Here is a 22,928-nt window from a genome sequence, read left to right as displayed (position 1 = left end):
TGTTGGGGAGTTTTCAGTCAGTGGCAATAGACTGCGTTCTTTTTTCTTTTCTTTTTTTTTTTTTTTAAGATTTTTATCGATATCATTTATTTTTTACACCATCTGTGTTTTGATCCCTTTGTATTCTCCCTCATATCCCTCCCCAAAAAGCCATCCCTTGTTGACAAAAAAAAAAAAAAAATTAATGAGAAAAGAAGGAATAAAGAAAAAATCCAGCAAGACAGATCAATACATTGAAAAAAATCTGACATGTCCAATATTCACACCAGTATCACCCGACCTCTGCTAGGGAATGGGAGGAGAAATCTTCTCATAGATCTTCTTTGGGACACAGGCTGAATCTAGCTATCATGAATTTATGGATCACTTACTAAGCATCAAGCACCGTATCGAATAAAGGAAAGGAAAACATAAGCAATTATATGTAATCCCTGGGGACCATGGATCATTGAAGTCCAAAGATAATAAATCTGACTTTTACATAGCACTTTTTTGGCAAAGTGCAATATGATATTATTTGATCCTCACAACAACCCTGTGAATTACTACAAGTACTATCACCATTTTACAGATTAGGTAAATTGAGGTTCAGAGAAATTAAATGACTTGCCCTCCAGTATATTAAATATTAGATATCAGAGGCAGGATCCAACCTTGATGTCCCTTGACCTCCAAATCCAGCAATCTTTCCACCATACCAAACTGCTTACAAACACGTAAACGGCAACAACCAAAAACCCTTTTATTTTTGCTAAAAGTTTCAGCCTCCCCATCCTATACCAACAGTTTTGCTGCCTTTCCTTCATATTTATCCTATTCATGGAGTACTTCAATGGTATTCCCAGAGAATAGCAAGAAGAAGAAAGGGGGAAAAGGAAGTTGGATATTAACCAGCCACAGTATAATTTATAAATCACCTTGCTGGCCCTTACTCTGTAGAGGGATTTCTTTCTCTGTAGAAGGAGTCAAGGGGATATTGGGGCCAGGTAGAAATGCTGAAATGCCGCAGTTTCCATAGATTTGCTTTCTTCCTTCCTTCACTGACAAAGGACTTAGTGTCATTCTAGTGATAAAAATGATGGTGATGGTGTGGCAGCAGGAGTGGGAAGGAGATGCTGGTTCTGGGAAGGAGCAAGTCCTTCTAGACCAAAGTGGAACTGCTAGGGAGGGTGGAGTTAGTTGAAACTTCCCAAAGAAGGAAGAAGTGGTTCTTAAAGAGTTATTCAGCCACCTGAACTTTGGACTCGAGTGACGGAGGTGAACGGAGAAGTTCAGGCCATAGGGAGAGCTACGTGTTCACTTTGTGTTGCAGGGTTTCTTGGGATATGGCCAGACAGTGTGGCTGCTTCCGCGTAAGCTACAGTCCTCATGCAGCGGTTCTCAAAGTTTTTGATCTCAGAACCCATACTGAGGACTCTAAAAAGCTTTTGTTTATATGGATTATATCTATTGATATTTAACATTAGAAATTAAAGCATGTAGTTTAAAATATTTTTGTTGTGGTAAGACCTAATTTGGGGTTTTCTTGACAAAGATAATGGAGTGGTTTGCCATTTCCTTCTCCAGTTTGTTTTACAGGTGAGGAAACTGAGGCAAATAGGGTTAAGTGACTTACCCAGAGTCACAGTTAATAAGTATCTGAAGACAGATTTAAATTCACAAAGATGAGTTTTCCCAACTTTAGGCCTGGCACTCTACCCTCTTTTGCTGTGCCACCTAGCTGCCTCTAAATAGAATTCATTTTTTAAAATGATAAATTCATTACAAATGAACATAAATAACATTTTTATGCAAAAATAACCTTATTTTCCAAAACAAAACAAAAATAGTGAGAAGAATGGTGTTGCTTTACACATTTTTGTAAATCTTTTAAAAGTCTGGCTTGATAGAAAATAGTTGTATTCTCATCTCTGCTTCTGCATTAAATCTCTTGGAATCCGTTGTTTTGATTGAGATACATGAAGAAAATCTGGTCATATACATATGTAGTTGGGCTACTACAGTTTATTAATAGGCAATTAATTCCTTGGTATTATTGTGAAAATGGTTTTGACCTTGCAGACCCTATAAATGTGTCTTGGGGATTCCCAGAGATCCTCAGACCGCCCTTTGAGAAACACTAGTCTAATACATTTTGGGGGGTTTAAGCACTAGCACAAATGATCAGTTCTGTTCTAAAAGTATCATTCTTTAATGTGTAGTTATATTTCTGGAAGGAAACATGGTGTTTAATAAATGCTTGTTGAATAGAATGAATTCTCTGGTATCAGACAGCTTGTTATCCATGGGTAGCTTATTCACAACCAATCTTGCTTCCTGACAGCATCACCTACTCTACTCGATGTTGTATTCTGTGGATAGAAACAGGATTTTTCTTTCTCTCTAGTCCTGCAAACACTGTCAAAGGAGGGCTTTTAAGCCAAAACTCTTCCCTCCATGACTTGGAGAAAGCTTGAATAAGCAAACATGTAGAACAGTTAAGCCTGATTTTAATCTAAGTCTTTGACTGAGCCCACTGGAGACTTAAGACTCTCAGGATACGGTTTCATTGTTGAGTTTGAATTTTATTTGCACTTCAGACAGGTCTGTGTAAATATAATAACATGCTTAGAAATAAAAAAAAAAAAAATGAATGAATTTTGGATTGTCCATATGTCTCCCCACCTCCTGCCATTGTCATCTGGTGGGCATTTATATGTTTATAGTAAACATCAAAAAGGTTTTTCCATAATCTTCTCAATATCAGTAACAGCCTTGGTATCTAGGGATGATTGTTTGAGGAGAGTTTCTTCTCATTGATTTTTTTTTTTTTAAAGCATATAGAACTCAGTCATCCCAAAGGAAGAACTAGACACTATTGACTAATCCTTTTCCCATCAAGAAGAAACATAAATCCTTCAGACTCTTGACTTCTATGTTGAATCTTACTCAGAAAAATAGTACATTTATGCCTCCCTGGCCTGGGTTATCTGTCATGGAAGCATGTGTACAATTGATTTTTTTTAAGTCTATAAAATAATCAGGATTGCTGAATGCATTCCCCTCCCAAGAAAAAACAAACAAACTTCATTTAGTATTTCATAGATGAAATGCCATCGAACTAACTTTTATAGACACAGATATAATGGTTGATGTCTTCTAAGTGCTTTCATGTTCTTTGTTCTTTAAACTCAAAAAGCGAAGAGACAACATAGGACTCTTGGGTATAATTTGTAGGATTTAAGAAAGGCCCATCTGCCCAAAATTGTCTTTCTCCTGAATTGTCATTCTGCTTTTAGGTAAAAGCTTTTTTAAAATGAAAGTTAAAAATATTTTAATTTTTTTCCCATTATATGTAATAATTTTAACATTTTTTTTTAAATTCCAAATTCTCTTCCTTTCACTCTCTATCTTTCCCCTTCTTGAGAAGGCATGTAATTTGATATGTTATACATGTGCAGATATTTAAAACAATTTCAGTTGCAAAGAAAACACAGACAAAAGAAACAACCAAGAAAAAAGGGTTGTGGTTTTTTTTTTTTTTTTAAGTCTGCTTTGATCTTCAATTAGACTCCATCAGTTCTTTCTCTGGAGGTGGATAGTATTTTTCAACATAAGTTCTACAGAACTGTCTTGGATCACTGTGTTACTGAGAATAGCTCAGTCCTTCACAGTTGGTGATTATAATTTGCTGTTACTATATACAGTGTTCTCTTGGTTCTGCTCACTTCACTTTGTATCAGTTCATATAAATCTTCACAAGTTTTCCTGCAACCACTCTGCTTGTCATTTCTCATGGCACAGTAGTATTCCATCACAATTATATGCTACAACTTATTCAGTCATTCCTGAACTGATGAGCATCTCCTCAATTTCCAATTCTTTGTTAACATGAAAAGAGCTGCTAGGAAGATTCTTGTACAAATAATCCTTTTCCCTCCCCTTTTTTAAATCTTTTTGAGATACAGACCTAGTATTGGTGTTTTGGGGTCAAAGGATATTCACAGTTTTATCACCCTTTGGCCATAGTTCCAAATTACTCTCCAGAATGGTTGGATCGGTTCACAACTCCACCAATAATGCATTTGTATCCCAATTTTTCCAGTCGTTTTCCTTTTCGGTCATGTTAGCTAGTCTGATGGTGGTGAGATGGTTAGGTAAAAAACCTGTCACCAGAAAGTCTGTGGAAATGGGTCCATGTTACTAGGAAACTGTAGCATGGCAACCTCAGACCGCTATCAACAACAGCATAAAATAATTATTCAGGGCAACCTGAGGAGATGTGACACAGAACTGATTTTTGTTTGTTGTGGGGAGGTGGGATAGAGAATGAGAATCGAAGAAAAGTGGGAAAGTTCTGGAGCAAAAAGCAGTGGCAGCAGAAGGATGAGGAGCCCTGCACAGTCAGAGAAACTATGAGAAGATTAGCTCTCTGGGAGGAAGGAAAGAACAAAGGTTAAGTGGAAAGTGTTTAAACCAAGCTTCTTTTACTTTCCAACCCTCACCATCAAAGTCTTAATATTGAAGGAGAAGAAACACAGGCACACTAATATATGGTGAATTGGTCCAAACATTCTGGAAAAGAGTTTGGGATTGATGCTATTTTTAGAAGTACCCAAAATGTCCATCCCCTTAAGATCCCATATATATGCTTATGCCCAAGGACATCAAATTCAGAAAGCTAGAGTCCATCTACTCCCCCAGATTTCTAGTAGTACTTTTCTGTGATAGCAAAGAACTAGAAATAAAAGTAAGAGAAACTCATTGATTGATTGGGGAATGGCTTATGTAATATACATGACAGTGTTCTAAAAAATGAGGAATATGAAGAATACAGTCTCGGGAACTCATAGAAGAAATAAGCAGAACAGGAAAACAATATTTACAATGAACATAGCAATATAATTGGAAAGAATAAATTTTAAAAACCTAATGTAATTATCATAATCAGACTTTTAATAAAGGATGAGTTGAGAAAATATACTCCCCCATTCTTTTCAAAAAATATGAGGAAATACTGCACATAGTATCATGGAAAGGAGAGAAGAACTGAGTGGGGAATGATACATGGTGAGTTGGTTCTTGCTGGCTTGTTTTTTTCTCTTTTCTTTTTATTCTTTCTTAAATTTCTTTTTTTCTCTTTAAAACTTTTTTTATTCTTTTGCTGAGGCAATTGGGGTTAAGTGACTTGCCTAGGTCACACATCTAGGAAATGTTAAGTGTCTTAGACCAGATTTGAACTTAGATCCTCCTGATTTCAGGGCTGGTGCTCTTTCTACTGCACTACCTAACTGCCTCAAGTTTTTTATTTTTTAAAATTTATTTAATATTTTATTTTTCCCCAATGACATGCCAAAAACAAAATTTAACATTCATTTAAAAAACTTTGAGTTCCAAATTCTCTTCCCCCCCCCCCTTCCCATCCTCCCTCACTGAGGAGGCAAGCAATATCAAATTTATCTTTTAAAAATTTAGTGCCTTGTACAAACTAGGCACTCAATAAATGGCTATTCAATTGAATTGAAATGAATTAAAAAATAAGGAAGCTGGATTGAACCGAAGCAGTGGGCAGGAGATGAAAGGTGAAGGAACAAGCCAGTGATTGGAAAGTTATTGGTACGACGTTTGTTGCTTGGGATCCAGCAGCAGCAATGTGTGATGTGCCTTTGCTGGAGCTAGCATTGAATATTGAGGACCTCTATTTAACTAGAAAAATTAATTGTTTTTCTTTTCTGTTAATACAATCTGGCATGTGAACAAGTCCAGGAAGTTTAAATACAACGTTTACCCTGAAACTCCATTCTTCAGTTAATTGATTCTTTTTTTTTTTTTCGGCCTAACAGGAAATGTTTAATAGCCTCCCATAACATATGCCAGGAAACCAGCTTAGCATAATCAATATTTAGAGTGTGATGTGTCACTGATAGGTGCTGGTTATGTACATCCTGCAGGCAGCGGCTATTAGCACGTCGGTCCTGTTCCAACCCACAGTGTCCCTGGCTTCCACGCTCTATATGTTCTAAAAGACAGGAAAGTGATCCAACCCACTCTCTGGACAAGCTCTGCTCTGTTTCTTCAAGGCTGATGGGGCCTTTGCTCTACCCACTGAACTAGAGAACCTCGCTGGTCTCTGAGTCTCGGCCTGTGCACTACTTCCTGCCCGTTCTTTTAGTAATCTCCTTAGCATAATCCACTAACCCACTGTTTCATAACTGCCAATCTGCTGAGAAATTATAGACAGAAAATTTGGACTGACCTGTAAAACCTTTACTCCCCAAAGGCTTTGTTTCTTAAAAGTGACCCCTACTTCTTGCAATCAGCCACCAACTCTGCTTCCTTTCTTGTTTTGGAAAATACCGTCTCGAATGGAACTGTTCTGTTCCCTGTAACTCCATGGCACTTTTTATACAGATGCTTCTGCACAGAACAGGAGGGAGATGGGGACATCCTCCTCGAATGTGTTTCTCATAATTTAGGATTTCCCAGGCTCTGAGCTTACATAGACAAAGTCCAGATCAGTGGTTGAGCCAGTGGGATAATTTTTTCTTTGAGCCGATTATATCCTGACTCGGTTTGACTCTGGGAAATTTCCAAATATGTTCATGTCTAGAGTTCTACAGATGTGTATAATGCACTTTCTAGTTGCCATCCGTCCATAGGAAAGTTACATATCCCCTTTCCTCACCCCACAGAACAACAAAGGAAGCCCCCAAACAGAAAGCAAGCTTTTTGGTCACTCATGAGAGAGAACACGTAAAGCTCTCACAGTCCTTCCTTGCAGAAAGACTTGAACTTGAAGCTGCCAGTGGGGTGACATCCCAACATCCTAGCTCTCCCCCCAGCTCTCTTTCTGAAATGAATAATTTCTCCTGTGGTTTGCACTCCCCCTAGAAGGTGAGCCTATTTTGGGGCTGCTAGACAGGGACCCCCACTTCCTATAAGCCTGCATGATTTGAATAAGTTCCTGCAACAGGAAGGTATACTCTGCTCTTCCCCCCCTTCCTTCATCATGCCTTAAAGTCTTCTTGTTGCTTCGTTAGCTGCAAAGCCTTGTGGGTAATTCTTTTTTTTCTCCGGGAAGGCACTGCCTGCCTGGTGAGTTATAACTTTAACGGTCATGGTATCCTGATCGTGCAAAGGTAGCATAATCACTTGTCTCTTAAATAGGGACTAGGATGAACAGCATAACGAGGGTTTAACTGTCTCTTATATTGCTCAGGAACTTTCACACCTGGGCTTCTTTGCATGGCAAGCTGGTACTGCTCAAGACATTTCCCTTCCTTCTCTGGCAAGAGTGAGATCTGTAGTGTAGTGAATCAAAATCCCATCTACTCCTCAAAGGAGATCGTGGCCCAGAAACAGGAATGAGGGGCTGAGTGGGCAAGTAGAGAATATTTGTAGCTATAAGAACTCCACCATTGCCATTGGCTACCGCCGCCCGTTGAGATGGGAAGGTCCACCATCCAATCTCTTGCATCTGTTCAGAGTATCAAGAACTCTTGTCTTAGATCACTTGAATAAGCTCGTGGAGTTTACCTTGTGCTTCTTCAGTGAGTCATCATTTCCTGTTGGGGGAGAAGGGATGGGAGAAATCCCCTCCTTTTTTGCCCCCAAACCCCATATACTTTCCAGAAAAGAAAAAGGCAATTCAATACAAGCGAGCAGCTTTCTTGGCTCACTTTTACTGGTGAGTACAGAGGAGAGGCTCCTCTCTTAACAATTGTTCCTCACCTGAGTCCAAGTCCAAGAAATTATCCCAGCACCAGTCACAGAAAACTAATCAGGAGTTTGTTTCTGTCCTCCAAGCAATAGTTTGCTTAGCCATACTCTGTATAGGAGAGATGAGGATGGCAAATTTTACCTCTTGGAGAGTAGAGAAATCCTCTAACCAAGTCCCTTTATATATGTAAACCTCAAACTCCTAAATTATTCTTATATATGTATATATAAATACATTCACATATATATTTAAAGATAATCTCATTTCTTCTAGATTCTTAGTATTCTTCTAGTATTTTAGAATACTGTTTCCTCAGTGTTCTTTAAATCTAAATACTGAACAATCTTGAATCACCAGTACCAAAATAATCAGAACTCTAAACTAACTAGACCTATTTTTGTACATTCAACTTTCAAAAGTAGCAAATTTAAGGAAAAGAAACTCACACCAGGGATTTCTTAAGGAAACCATTTCTAGGCTCCAGCCTGGGATCAGTACAAGTTCAGTCTAATCTTTATATCATCCCCATTTATGTCTATGGGACTGACCAAGGATCACGGATCTGGACAGTGATGATCCCCAGCTATTCAGATACACACTCTGGGGTCATCATTAATGAAAGTTCAGAATAAGTCAACACACTTACAGAAACAGAAAACCAGAGCGGTACATTTTTAGAAAGATTTTTTAGTAAAAACAAATTGAAACAACAAAAAGGATTTTCTGTTTGATGGAAATGATTAATAAAGCAGAACACTTTCCTTCAACATTTCGGTTAATTGAGCTTTTGCTATATTGTCTAGTTGGTTGCCAAGTGCTGAAGGATGAAAGCTATTTGATGCTGTCGCAGGGTGGCACACAGAAGAGCAAGACCGTTTTTTAAAAAATGAAGAGGAGGTTTAAAAATGATTCTGAAACAGGATGCTATTTTACATACTATTTGCATGTGCTAGAACGGTTATGAATTGTTATTTTGCTAAAGCAATCGTGTGAGCTCATTGACGAGTATTTTTGGAAGAAGCATTTGGAGATATCACACCTATGGAAATAGTGAGCTACAAATCAAGTCATCATCTAAATCAGCTTCCAACATCATTAATTTTGCATTGCTTTGAGTCACTTAAGTAGTCATTCTGAACAGTTTGGTTCTCATTTTCTTTTATTTTTGTTCTATTTATTTATGTAGGTTCTCATTTTAAGGACTCCATTGCATATCTTGAAAGATGAGTCAACTCGTTGGTTGAACTCGTTATTATTATATCATTGCTGGTTTTATTACCATTCCTTGGAGAACAGCATTCAATCCCAGATTTAAAAATCAAAACTGAAACAGTCTTTCTTTAAAGCTTCCTACTTACTAATTATGAGATCATTTTATATCTGCTTTAAACCTATAATTTATATATATGTATGTATATGTGAAATGGTAACTTAATTAATTCTTTCACCATAGGAGTAAAAATTAAAGGGCATACCGAGTTGCCTTTTTTTTCTCAGAATTTATATATCCATACACCTTCCCACCCATATCTCATGATTTGACCCACCCCAAAAAGTGTTTAGTTTGGTTTCCTTTAGTTTCCCTCTCACCAGTTAACCACGTTGTACCAGTTGTATCTTGTAGAGAAGCAAGTGAGTCAGATTTTGTTCCTCCTCATCCAGATCAACTGCAATATATAGAGCAGTTCTCAAATTTTATTTAGCTTATGATTCTGGGGGGAATTTTGGTGTGTGTATTGGCCAGATGACAAGACTACAGATATTTCTTCTTGAAAGAAACAGCCAGACCTGAAGACCTAACAAACTTTGGTCAAAGGGACTCTAGGCTAACGGGTAGTTTTTCTTCCTAAATAAAGATTCAGCTAAAATATTTAATATTTCTGGTGCTGAGTAGGACAATTCTCAGTCCGGACTTGCCTGTGTTTTTTTTTTTTTAGAACAATACAAGTCTCCTGCTGATCCACAACTTTGAAATTATAAGGAGAAGGCAGGACCTTTATTTTGCAGTCCTATTGACGTTACCCTTGGGGTGCACTTTGATCCCTTCTCCCTGATGAATCCTGGCAGGTTCTGACCACCTCTCTTTGAAGTCTTGACAATGGTTTTTACAGCATCTGAAACTGGGGTGTCTCTTTTTAAACCCTAGCAGCCGCTTCAATCGCTGCCAGCCCTGTTATGTCATAGCTCTGCTTTTGGAAAGCAGCTCTGTGGACTCTTGCCACATTGTTCAGAGAGCAGCATTTTGATTAGCAGCTGCTACTGGGCCAGGGAATGGACCCACAAAGACTTTAATGTAGCCAATTCTTAGTTTGTATGATTTTTTTTTTTAATCCGGTGAGCGACATTTTCCCCTTGGAAATCCACATGCCCTTGTAGAGCAAATCAACCAGCGAGCATTTATTAAATACTTACTGTATACCAGGTGCTGTGCTAGAATTTGCCAAATAGACTCTGAAGGAATCAGTGGGATGTAGGGGGATCTGACCTTAAAGACTTAATTTTTTTTTTCTTTCAGAACTTTGTGCCAACCTGGGGTAGACAAACTCTCCTGACTACGTCACTGGTCCCAGAAGCCAATCCCGGTGCGACTTACAAAGATTTTATTCACGTCGTCGTCATTGAAGGAAACGTTCGCAATGTCTCCGAAGTTTCTGTTCAGTATTTATGTTCCCAGCCTTGTGTGGTCAATTTTGAAGCCATCGTGTCGTCCGAATTCAAGAGCAGCATCCCGGTGTATAAGAAGAGGTGGATGAACGAGAAACATCTTCACACTAGGAGAATTAAGATGGTGCATGTGAAATTCCCCAGCATCATGGTCTATAGAGACGATTATTTCATCCGACACTCCATCGCAGTCTCTGCTGTGATTCTCCACGCCTGGATCACGCACAAGCACAGTGGAGATCTGAGTGCGAGGTGGGGGGAGAACTTATTACATGCTATAACCAAGAACTTCACTTTGCTGCAATCAGTCCCGCCGTTTGAACGCCCTTTCAAAGATCATCAAGTTTGTCTTGAGTGGAACATGGACTACATATGGCACCTGCAAGCAAACAGGATACCCCAGTGCCCTCTTGAAAATGGTAAGTATCATGGCCGTCTTCCTGGGTACCGGACCATTGTTTTAGTCAAATAGCTAGCATCGGGACACAAGAGCATTTTATGGCATTGGTACAGTTTGAGGAGAAGAAATTTAAAAAAGAAGAAAGAAAAGGTAAATTCTTCTCCCTGACCATTCCCCAATTCAACCCCTCTGCTTCTGCCATCTGTAAGCCCCTTATTGGGAGGTAGGTCTGAAGGAAAAGAAAAAAAAAAAAAGGAAAAGGAGTAATAAGAAAAAAAAAGTGACGAAGAGTGTTCTGGGTTTTAATGGCACAGAAATGCTACAGCAAAATTCAAACCAGCAAAAGAAAGGAATTAGCCTATTGTTCCCTTCCACTCAAGCACTGATTAAAGGGAAAAGTGTTCTGTCTGGCTGTTCCCGATGGTTTGCTGGTAAACTTTCAATAATCGGCTCTTCCAAAAAAAAAAAAAGTCTGCATAAGACATATTTTTTTGTTTAATCTGCATTATTAACATTTTCTCCATCATTTTTAAGCCCAGAAATCAACAAAACTATAAATCAAGCCCTGATTTGTAGTTTGCCAATTTAATTTAATTGAAAATTTAAATATTGGCCGAAAAGCTGGTTCAAGCTGGCTCCAGCATACACGGGACTGCATTACCTCATCGTGATGCTCTAGACACAGCGTGTGTGGGTGTGAGACGGTGATAGAAAGCTAAGCCTGAGAGTGGGAGTACTCTGCTCTCAGACAGTAAATGGTCTTTCCCTTGATTGTCTCCGTGTTGGCACTGAGATCAAACAGGAATACCTTAAAATTGCCCATTCGGAATAGCTTTCTTCCCTAACCTTTTAGAAATATAAATTCAAAATATATCCTAATTTTTAGAAGATCATGGAGGCCTTGGGGTCAAAGGACACTTGGATAAGAGGTAAACTCCTCGAGGACAGGGACTATTTCACTTTTGTCTCAGTATCTCCAGAGATTCGTACAGCACTTGGAACACAGTATGTGCTTAATAAATGTTTGTTGATTGGTTGCCCAGATGTGACTAGAAAGGCGTCAAGGTTCATCCAAGTCTTACCCTTCTCCTGTAACATATACCTGGAATCAGAAAATCTGGGCTTAAATTCCAGTCCTGTTATTAATTGCAGTTGGCAAGAATTGAACCTCAGTTTGCTCATCTGTAGATTGAGGGAGTTGAAATATAGGCCCTGTGATGTCTGATCTAGTTCTAAGTCCAGAGATCCTGTCAGTTCTGGGGGTTCCCACAGTCACTCTGGTGATTTAGCCACAGACCATCGTCTCCTTCCTCTTCTTACCTATGCTCCTGTCACTGGTTGGAAAATAATTCCTTCCTCAGGTCCCCTGGGAGACAGGGAGGAGGTTGGAGAGGGAAGCTAGGGTACTTAACTGACATCCCCAAAATATTGCTATTTACATTATGAAAAATTAACCAGTCCATGTGATCTTATTAAATAGCTGGTTAGAGTAAAGTTGTCCTAGTGAAATAGTACATTGTGTAAGATTTATATTTTGTTTTAATTGCCTCTCTACGTGGGTGAGAAGTAGCCTCTTGTTCCTTAATAGATAGCCAGGACTTTGTACTTTTCCTGGACTGTAAATCTATTGATACCAATGAGAGGAAATCTAATTTCCTTCTTGGGTATGTAATTAAATGTCTGGAATAAATGGGTCACATTTATTTCGATGATCAATATGTCTACCTCCTCGCATCAGAACCTCATCCTTGCATCTGCCTGGAATGCCATACCCAGTGGGCACCCCATTTGTTAAGGAGAATGAAGCACTGGGCATAGGCAATGCACAGCTTTCACTTACCTCCTACTTTGTTATGGCTTAATGATTCCATTTCGTGTTTGGCAAATCATATATTTCTCATTGAAGAATGAATGAATTGAGAGCTGGAAGTTTAAAAATGAAGTCATTTAGGAGCTTACTGAGTTCCCAGAGCTTCTGAACATAACCTGAAAATGTGAAATTCTTGTTCTTTATTCCATATTCACAATCCTCAGAAATAGCTCAGTGGGATCTCCCCCCCCTTCCACCCCAGCTTTTCTTTAGCGTATTACCTTTGGGACGCAAGCCAGTATAAACAACCTTAACGCAGAGGAAAACCTTTACAAATGCAGAAAGCGGACCAAAATAGGGGACTTCTTAACCTGCCCCATTAGCAGCATTATAATGGACTCCCTTTTCCAAAAGGAAACATGTCCCTTGTACTCTTCCTAAAAGGAAATTGAAGGACAAGATAAAACAAGCTTCAAAAAGAAAGCATTAGGACTTTTGTTCTCCCTTATGGCTGGGGAATGGACGAGGTCCAGCCCTGATGTTGTTCACAGTAGGGCAGCCTTGTTTGGCTGGGAAGCGAACAGGAGTCAGCTCCAAACAATAAGAAGGGATAAAGAAGGCAGAGAACTGAGAAATTCTTCTCAGTCAGAGGGACTCCTTTCAGACTCAGTCCCTTTCACCGTCTTATTCCAGCAGCAACATGGTGCGCCCGAGATACATACTTTGTCAAGCGTCTGATGCATTGTGATTGCTCTGCCTGTGGGCTACCGTACCCTCGTATTTATTTTACTTTCCTTTGCTCTATAGAAATATTCAGGGTGAGTCAAAGTCTCTCTGTACCTGGGGCAGCCGAGTTTTATTAGAGTTCTCCCACCTAAATATAAGCATTATGTTAATTTGGAAGATGGCTGGGTCCAAGTCCATGTGCTTCTAGACTATCTTTCTCGACATCTTCTTCAAGGAAAAGCTTCCCCCCTTATAATTGTATCCTCAGCGATGCAGCACTGGAGATTTTGCTCAGCCCTTGTGATTCCATGCTTGTCTGAAAGCCTGGAAGAATAATCTCAGAGGCTGAGTGAGACTCTAAGCCAGCTCCCACAACAAATCCCAGTTTTTGCCGTATCACTCTGCTGGAAGCGTTGATGTTAGAAGAGGGCCCTGACTCATCTCTCTAGGTGCATTGAATAGTACAATTAGTTGCACAAGATTCCCAAAGTAACCCTTGTCTTTCCTCGTGTGGAGGGGTGTCTAGCCAAAAAAAATTAAAAACATTCCTTAGTTGTGTGGCTGGTGAGAGCTGAACATGGAGCATGAATTTGGGGTCCCAGCTCTGCCACTGATTATTATCTAGATGACCTTGGACAAGGCATTGAATTTGGGATTCCAGAACTTGAGCTGAAGTCCCAGCTCTGCCACTTATTACTGCCTTGGTGACCTTGGACAAGGCATTGAATTTGGAGTTCCACGACTTGAGCTGAAGTCCCAGCTCTGCCACTTATTACTGCCTTGGTGAACTTGGACAAGACATTGAATTTGGGGTTCTAGAACTTGAGCTGAAATCTCAACTCTGCCACTGATCATCATCTAGATGACCTTGGACAAGACATTGAATTTATGGTCCCAGAACTTGAGCTGAAGTCCTAGCTCTGCCACTGATCATCTCCTAGATGACCTTGGACAAGGCATTGAATCAAGTTCCAGAACTTGAGCTCTGCCGCTTACTACCACCCAGATGACCTTGGACCTTGGACCTCATTTGTCATCATTTGTAAATTAAAGGGTTGTCACTAACCTCTGAAATTCCTTCTATCATTAGTTCTTGATCATGTTCCATCCCTGAGTTGGTCAGCTAGTATGGCCTACCCACATGACCCCAGGAAAGTTGATTTTTGTGAGTTAATTCCATTGCTATTTCCATAGATCGTTGCCATGTTAGCTTGGGCCCGCCATGTTTAGCACATTCAGAAAGAGTGAGAAGGAGAGTATTATTTTGCAGCCATGCTTAGTGGCTTGTAATTGAGTCAAGTATTGAGAATCCAAGAAACACACACCAGAGTTGTTTGCTATAACCCCCCAAAGGTTTGCCTGTTTTTCCATGAGATGTGAATAACAAGCCTTGGTCCTGAATCCATATTGATTTTGCAGAATCACTACAGGGGAAGAACTCCTCAATTGTATTAGACACTAGTGACTCATATATTTATAGAATCAGAATTTGAAAAGACCATCGGAATCATTTCATACGAGCCAGATATTATTTATCTTATTTTTATCGCTATCCTTTGGTTTGATATCACTTTCATTTCCAAATATATACCATCCCCTCCTTTTCCCAGCAAATCATCCCTATAACAAATAGCAAAAGAAAAAAAAAAAAAAGGATATAAAAGCGTGTCAGTAAAACTAAGCAACCTTTACTAGCCATGTCTGATAGCCTATGTGACATTCCATGCCCATAGTCACCAAGGAAGGAGGTGCAATTTCTGAGTCAAGCTTGGTCATTATAATTACATAGTGTACACTTTGACTTGTATTTTCTTTTTCAATTTATGTTGTTACAATCATTGCGTGTATTATTTGTATAAGTTTGATTTCTTCAATCTTCATTTATTCATATAACTGATGATTTTTTATTTTTTATTTTTTTTTTTTTGCTGAGACAATTGGGGTTAAGTGACTTGCCCAGGGCCACACAGTCAGGACGTGTTAAATGTCTGAGACCAGATTTGAACTTGGGTTCTCCTGACTTTAGGACTGGTGCTCTGTCCTCTGCACCACCTGGCTGCCCCTTCATATGAATCATTTTTAAAGCACAATAATATTCCATTACATTCACATAATTTCTTTAGGTAATTTCTAATCTACTTTGCTATCACAAAAAGCCTTGCTATGAATATTTTGATGTCTGTGGACCATATCTTTCTATCTTTTCCCTCCATGGGGTGAATGCCATGTCAGTGAGACCGCTACGTCTCACAGCATAGGCCTTTCTACTCATTTTTTAGGAGCACATTTCATGTGTCCTTCACAGCTTCACTATAATATGAGTGTTCGTGTCTTTTTACAGCTCCTTGACACCAGCTTTTTTCATTTTTCTCATCTTAGCAATTTCCCCGTTAGCTGGTGACACATTGGAGTTGTTTGAATTCACATTTCTATTATTATTATTAGTGATTTGGACACATTTTTCATATGGTTTATAATACCATCATAACAGTAGTTTCCAATTCTTTTGAGAGCTGTCTGTTAATATTTTATGACTGCTTATCTTTTGGGGAATGGCACTTAGTCTTATATTTGTGTCAGTTCCCTGTGGATCCTGGATATTAAACTATTTCAGAAATAGTTAATGCAAACACTTTTGCACGGGCAGTGATTTTCCATCTTATCCCAGTCGTATTCATTTTGTTTGTACAAAAGTTTTTCAATTCAATGTAGTTATAACTATTGATTTTATCTCCTATGATTGCCTCTGTCCCTTATCTGGTTAAGCATATTCTCCCAGGCAGAGCTTTAAAAAGTACTTGCTCTTGCAAGTTTTTTTATGATGTGACCTTTTTTAAAGTTATATTTTCATTTTAAGGTTTTTATCACATGTGGTATAAGATCCAGATTGCTCATTTTGTGGCTGAGGAAAATGAGACTCTAAGTGACTTTCCCAAAGTCATAGAACTTGTACGTCGCAAAATTAAAAACAAAACCCAGGCTTTTTGACCAAAAGGTCCACACAAGAGCATGGTAGTGCATTCAAAGCTCCCCATTTTTAATCATAATCCTCAAAACTCAGCAGTAACCATTTGTAACCCAGATTGCCAAATACTGGAAGGTGCCTTGAACATAGTAGGTGTGTAAAATGATTCATTTGAATTGCTTATCTATGCTTTGTCACCCTTAATGGAAAACCTCAAGGGACGGCAGGAGCTGGTAAAGATCCCTTGAACCCATTTTTGGAAGATGGGGCACTAAGTCTTGTCACATTTCTAATTTCTTACCGGAGCATTCTATGCTTAATAACAACCCCTCCTGTTGAGTTCCTTATGAGGTGATGTGTCAAGATTGCCTTTATTGTCTCCATCCAGACTTAAATGAAGATTTATAAGACAAAAAACCCGTGCTTGATGAGACTATGTCAGCACATCCTCTTCATTCATTTTTATCATAGGAGCTAATTTTTTCTAGCAAATCTGTAGCCGAATGAAGTGCCTTCCTGCCATTATAATTAAGGTCTTTGGGTCTGGATAACAAAGCCAACTGGCTGCTGTGACATCACTGTGTTGATCACTTGTATAAGTGTGCTTCCCAAGGTGACTTGAAAATAGCAGAACCATTAATAGCAAACCCTCCAGAGCCATCTGGCCTTGACTTTTAAGCCAAACTCCCGAGAACCACAAAACGAAATAAGTAAGTCTTTTTCTCCTCCCTCTACAACTCCTGAAGTAGACTGAGTACCTTGTTATTTCTTTATCTACCAGTGTAAAACAGAGATAGACTTTCAATCTCCTTCTTGTTCATTAAATCAACGTTAATTAAATGGAGGAGAAATATTATTTATGCTTTGGGGAATAGGAAGGTGGTGATGGTTCAGAGTTTATCATCTTTATTCCTTACTTGTTCTTACAAAAGTTTTTGCTACTTTGTGCAGTGCTTTCTAGGAGAGAGTTTTGCCCTGAGTGTTTTTACATGGAGCGCTTGTTCCTTGTTTGTCGCAGGTGCCAGCAGAATATAAATACTCGTAAATTTGCATTATAACCAATATAATTAGTAGAAGTCATTTATCAGTGACTTAGACGAATGCTTAGCAAATTTCCAGATGGCTCAAAGCTGAGCAACGTAGCTAATAGGTTAGAAGATGGTAGAATTGTTTTTTTAATCTCAACAGGCTAAAACGCTGAGCCAACTCTAGTGAGGAATATATCAAAAGTACTACACTTAGAGTCTAAAAATGAGCTGCGTGAGTATAGCATAGGGAGATGTGTCTAGACACCTCACAAGAGGAGAACTAGAAGTCTCAATGAACTACAAGCTTCTGGGAAGCAACTACAGGATGCGGAGGCCAAAAATTGAATGTACTCTTAGGCTATATTGACAGATGAGTAATCTGCCAGAGGAAGGAGTTTTCATTGTATTCTCTTTAGATTAACACTTCCAATCAGATCTGGGCAGGGCATTTTAGAAGGAACATTCATTCAGTCCACAAGCATTGCTTACTCTCTGTTCAGCATTCTGCTGGGACTGGTGATAATGAAGAGAATCTCTTCAAGAGACTCCCATTACACTTCGATGGAACAACATGTTCATAGGCGAGTAAATATGTGATATATTAAAAATAAATCCAAGACTTAGAACTTGAAAACTGGTCCCGCTTCTTCCTGGCAAATTAGAAGCAGAAGAAATGGAAGCAATGTCAGATTTTCAATTCTTGGGCTCAGAGATTACTACAGAAAGTGACTGCACACATGAAGTTAATAGCTTAATACTTGGAAGGAAATGGACGACATACTAAAAAGCAGAGACATCACCTTGTCGTCAAAGGTTCATATAGTCAAAGCTATGTGATAGCTTCTAACTTCTAGTAGTAGTAAATAGCTGTGAAAGTCAGACTACAAGGAAAACTGAACATTGCAGATCAATACATTCAAATGGTGATGCTGGAGACTTTGAGAGTCCTCTGCACAGCAAGTAGATTAAATCAGTCTATACTTAATGAAATTAATTCATACCATTCATTGGGAGGATAAATACTGAAGCTGAAGCTTAAATACTTTGACCACATAACAGGAATACTGGACTTAGGAAGAAAAAAAAAAGCCCTGATGTTGGGAAAAATTGAAAGCAAAAGAAGGGGACTATAAAGGATTAAATGAATAGTGTCATTGAAGCAATGGTTGTAACTTCATAGACTTCAGAAGATGGTGTATAATAGAAGAAACCAGTGGGCTATGGTTCATGGGGCCATGAAGAGTTGGACAGGATAGGAAGTCTCAACAACAAGAACAATCAAGAGTTTAAGTATTTGAACAAGAAAGATAGTGTGTGTGTGTGTGTGTGTGTGTGTGTGTGTGTGTAATCCAGACAATGAGAAACATATAGATAACTTTCCTAATAATTAAAACTATTTTTAAAAAATTAAAAAAATAAATCCAAGGTGATTCAGAGCAGGGAATCAGGAAGGAGTCTGAAGACGGTGGATTTTAATCCTTCAAGCTGGGCTAGAAATTGTAAAAGGAAAAGGTACATTTCAGACATGAGAGCTAAAAACTTAAGAGCCAGGAAATGGAAGACTGTGCAGGGAACTACAAGTAAGCCAAATTTTCAGGAGCAGAGAGGATGTGAGCATGAACAGTGTAGGAGTAATCAATTTAAGAAAGATGGGCAAAAAATTGGCGAGGGGCTTTAAGTCCCAAACAGAAGAGTATATATTCTAAGGGCAATGGAGAACCAACAAAGTTTCTTGCATAGAAAAGTGACATAAACAGAGCGAGTTTATAGAGTTAAGATCAGAGGGCTTAAGAATATGTGATGGTTCTCCAAAGGAAACCTAAAAGGGACTGGTCATATAGATAGGAAAAGAAATGTGGTGGAGAAGTGTCTAGGAAGGAGAGATCATCTAGGAGGAGGAGTCTGTTCTCAAGGAAGACAATGTGAGTGAAAGGGGCAGAACAGCAGAAGAAAGTCCTGAATTTGGCAGGCTAAGAAACTCAAGCTCAGATCCTCAATCTCATGCAGTTAGTAATTTCAGCTCTCTGTGTCTTCACCTGTTACACAGGGATGGTAATCTCTATAGCGCTGACTTCACGGAGTTTTGGTGAGGACCAAATGAAATCATGAGTGTTAAGTGCTTTTAAAATATGCTATAGTGGAGCAGCTGGATGATGCAGTGGATAGAGCAACAGCCCTGAAATCATGAGAACCTGAATTTAAATCTGGTCTCAGACACTTAACACTTCTTAGCTGTGTGACCCTGGGCAAATCACTTAACCCCAATTGTCTCAGGAAAAAAAAATACTGTCTGTCTGTCTGTCTGTCTGTCTCTCTCTCTCTCTCTCTCTCTCTCTATATATATATATATATATGTATATATATATACATATATATATATATATATTTTAAATCAGGTATGATTGTTGTTATTGTTATAGAAGGACTTGAAATGATGTTATATGAATTAAAGAAACTTTGGCATTGTTTATCTTATCAAGGAAAAGATGGTAGATATTTTTTTCAAATATTTGAAGACTGTCATCTGGAAGAGGGGTTAAGATTATTTTGCCTAATTTCCACTCTCTCTGTTGTTCTTTGCTTGCATTTTTGTTTTCCTTCTCATTTTTTTTCTTTCTAAATCAAATTTTTCTTGTGCAACAAGATAACTATATAAATATGTATACATATATTGGATTTAACACATAATTTAACATATTTAACATGTATTAAACTGCCTGCCATCTAGAGGGCAGGGAGAAGAAGGGGAAGAGTTGGCAGAAAGTTTTGCAAGAGTCAATGCTGAAAAAATTACCCATGCATATGTTTTGTAAATAAAAAGATATAACAAATTTTTTTTTAAAAAGATTATTTTGCCTAGCCCCAGAACTTGGAAAGTCATGCAGATTTCAGTTCAGATTAAGGAAAAGTTTTCTAACAATTAGAGCTGTCTAAATATGGAATACACTGACTTTTGAGGTAGTGAGCATTCTGTTGCTAGAAGTATTTGAGCAGAAGCTGAATGACTATTTGTGAGGGATTTTGTAGAGTGGTTTCACCTTTCAGGTAGAGATCGGACTAGAAGATTTCTAAGGTCCACAGGAAGGATTCAACATAATTCTGTATTAAAAGCTTTTCCATTTTCCGTCAGATGGACCGTAGAAATAATTCTAATAATTGGGTTCAAAGAAATACTCCACGATGAATAATTTGACGTAGCATTTGATCTGAATTCTATCTTTTCTCTAAAACCGTATTTATGCATTGTAAGCCCGGAAATGAAAGTTAAATAATTGAACTCTTCAGTTCTCCTGACCTGTCAAGTGGCAATTACTGATTAGTTCCCTCTGCTATTTTTTTTTTTAAACTCTACCTCACATATAACATTAGCAACAGAAAAACCTAGAGAAACTCTCAAAATATTCAACAGCAGTGGATTAGGTGCCTTGGTGGCGTTTTTGGCATTTGGACAAAAGTAGAGAATCTCAGAACCAGAAAATATCCCCCAGATCCATCTAGTCCAACCCATACCTACATAAGGATCCTGAATCCAGTGCCACTTTACAAACAGTCAGTTAATTTTTGCTGCAAAGCCTCTAAGTGTATTAGAACTTCCTACCTCTTAAAGGCATTTTTCCTTTTTAATGCTTAGTAGCTCTCAATATCACCAAGTTTTTTCTAGAGAGCCTTTCTGCAACTTCCACCGCTGTCCCTGGTCCTGTTCTCTGAGGTCCAGCAGCACAGCCCCATGCTCTTTTCTACGCAACATCCAACAGATCGTTGGAGAGAGTATCATGGTCCCTCCCTCATTTGTCTCTTCCAAGCTGCCCATCCTCAGTTCTTTCGGTCACTTCTCGTGTAGATTGGCCAAAGGTCTTTCATCAATTTTTTACCTTCCTTTGGATACTTTCAAAATGATCAACGTGCTAATAGCAATATGGTGACCAGAACTGAAAAAAACAATAACTAACATTTATGTAACACCTACTATGTGCCACTGTGCTAAATACTTTACAATTATCATCCCGTTTGGTTCTTCCAACTACCGTGGGAAGCAGATACTATTATCACCCCCATTTCATAAATGAGGAAACTGGCAAACAGAGGCAAGTTCAGGGTCACGCAGCTACTTAAGTATCTGAGGCAGGATTTGCATTGAGGTCATCCTGATTCCAGACCTGGAGCTCCATGCTCTTTGGGACCACCACTCTACTCTATACAAAGCCTAAGACAGGATTGTACAATTGCACTTCCTCTTTCTGGTTCCTGTTAACAAAGCCCAAGACCCCGTTAGCTTTCTTGTGTGTACCATGCTTTGACTTATTTTGAGTTTCCAGTTCACTAAAAACCCAGGTCTTTTTCAGATGAATTACTTTTTAATCATGATTCCCCAGGTGTACTTGGGAGGTTATTTTTTAAGCTTGTAGTGAAGACATTATATTTATTTGCATTAAATTCAATCTGACCTGCTGTCCTAGCATTTTGAGACTTTACCAAAAAAACATTCAGTTCTGTAATCCAGCATATTAGCCATGCTTCCCAGCATTGAGCCATTTTCAAATTTGAGTTCCTCCCATCTCACACTGAGCTTCAGCCTGTCCCTATTCTTTTTGTGCACTGATGCAGTCCAGAGCTCTGAGGTGTCTGCTCTGTTTCAGTTCTAGACTTAGAATGTGATTTCTGGGAAAGTATTAATTTTTAACAAAGCTCCATTGCAGTAAAAATAATTAGGGGGCCTGCAGATTTTGTGGTAATGGGATTTTAACTGTCCCTGTAAAATGTCAATTTACGCTGTGGCTTTCTGCAGGTAAATGACACGCTATTATAGCAGTTTTGTGATGGTTGGCTTCCAAAAAACCCAAACATTTGCTATATAACTTTTTTTCTTAAATCTCAAGTGCTTTAATTTTTCTATAATCCGGCCTCATTTTATTCCAGAATTACAAACTTAACTCTAACCATGTAGGAGAAAAGGGAGGAGCTCTGAAGCCCTATGATTCTATATATTATAAAAAGCATAAATTCACAGAGCTAAGAGGGATTTCAGAAGATCGTCTAGATCTTTTCCCCAAGGAGGTTGGGGCTACATGGTATTTTTAAAGATTTTTAGTAAAAAAAAAAAAAAAAAAGAAAATGGTTCTACTTTTTCTAACCCACTTAAGAGTTGAGATCTTTTAATATCTAACCTACCTTCCTGTCCAGCTATAAATTTCAAATCTTGATGGGCCAATAAACATAGGATCCTTTGACCATCTTTTAAAGAGCTTGCAATAGTATACTTAGGAGACATTATTTGGTTATCTCATCAATTTTCTCTTCTTCACGAGCTTTACTTAGTAGGGTTTTTGTTTCCTTTCCCATCTCCTCCCCAGACTATTTCCGGTTTCTCCATATTCCTCTTAAAATGTGGCCATGATAACAAGGTTTCTTTGTGCTGTGCTGCATTATAAGAAATATATCTGGTTATATGAAAATCCGACTTTTCGTAAGATAGATCAGGTTCCGGAAGGCTTTTGTGTTAATGCTGTTCTTATGGAGGAGCAGCAGCGTACTCTGTAACTAATGGTTCCTTTTAGTGGACTTGTGATCTGAATGAGTAGTAGAGTGGCTCGGATCCTGTTCTTCCATGTACTGGTTTATTCTTAGAATCACAGAAT

General features: G+C 38.6%; 1 protein-coding gene across 1 annotated transcript in view; it reads left to right on the top strand.

Annotated features, from left to right (window-relative positions):
- SEL1L3 (SEL1L family member 3) overlaps positions 1–22,928 on the top strand; it is a 111,097-nt gene that overhangs the window by 4,948 nt on the left and 83,221 nt on the right. Inside the window, exon 2 of the mRNA XM_031943941.1 lies at positions 10,215–10,782. Coding sequence (XP_031799801.1) covers positions 10,215–10,782 — 568 coding nt within the window. The remainder of the gene's footprint in view (positions 1–10,214; positions 10,783–22,928) is intronic.

The sequence above is a fragment of the Sarcophilus harrisii genome, chromosome 6 (assembly GCF_902635505.1).
Source record: "Sarcophilus harrisii chromosome 6, mSarHar1.11, whole genome shotgun sequence".
In the NCBI taxonomy this organism is placed as follows: Eukaryota; Metazoa; Chordata; class Mammalia; order Dasyuromorphia; family Dasyuridae; genus Sarcophilus; species Sarcophilus harrisii.
The sequence above is the reverse complement of the archived record's forward strand: the minus strand, read 5'-3'. Positions and strand labels throughout refer to the sequence as shown.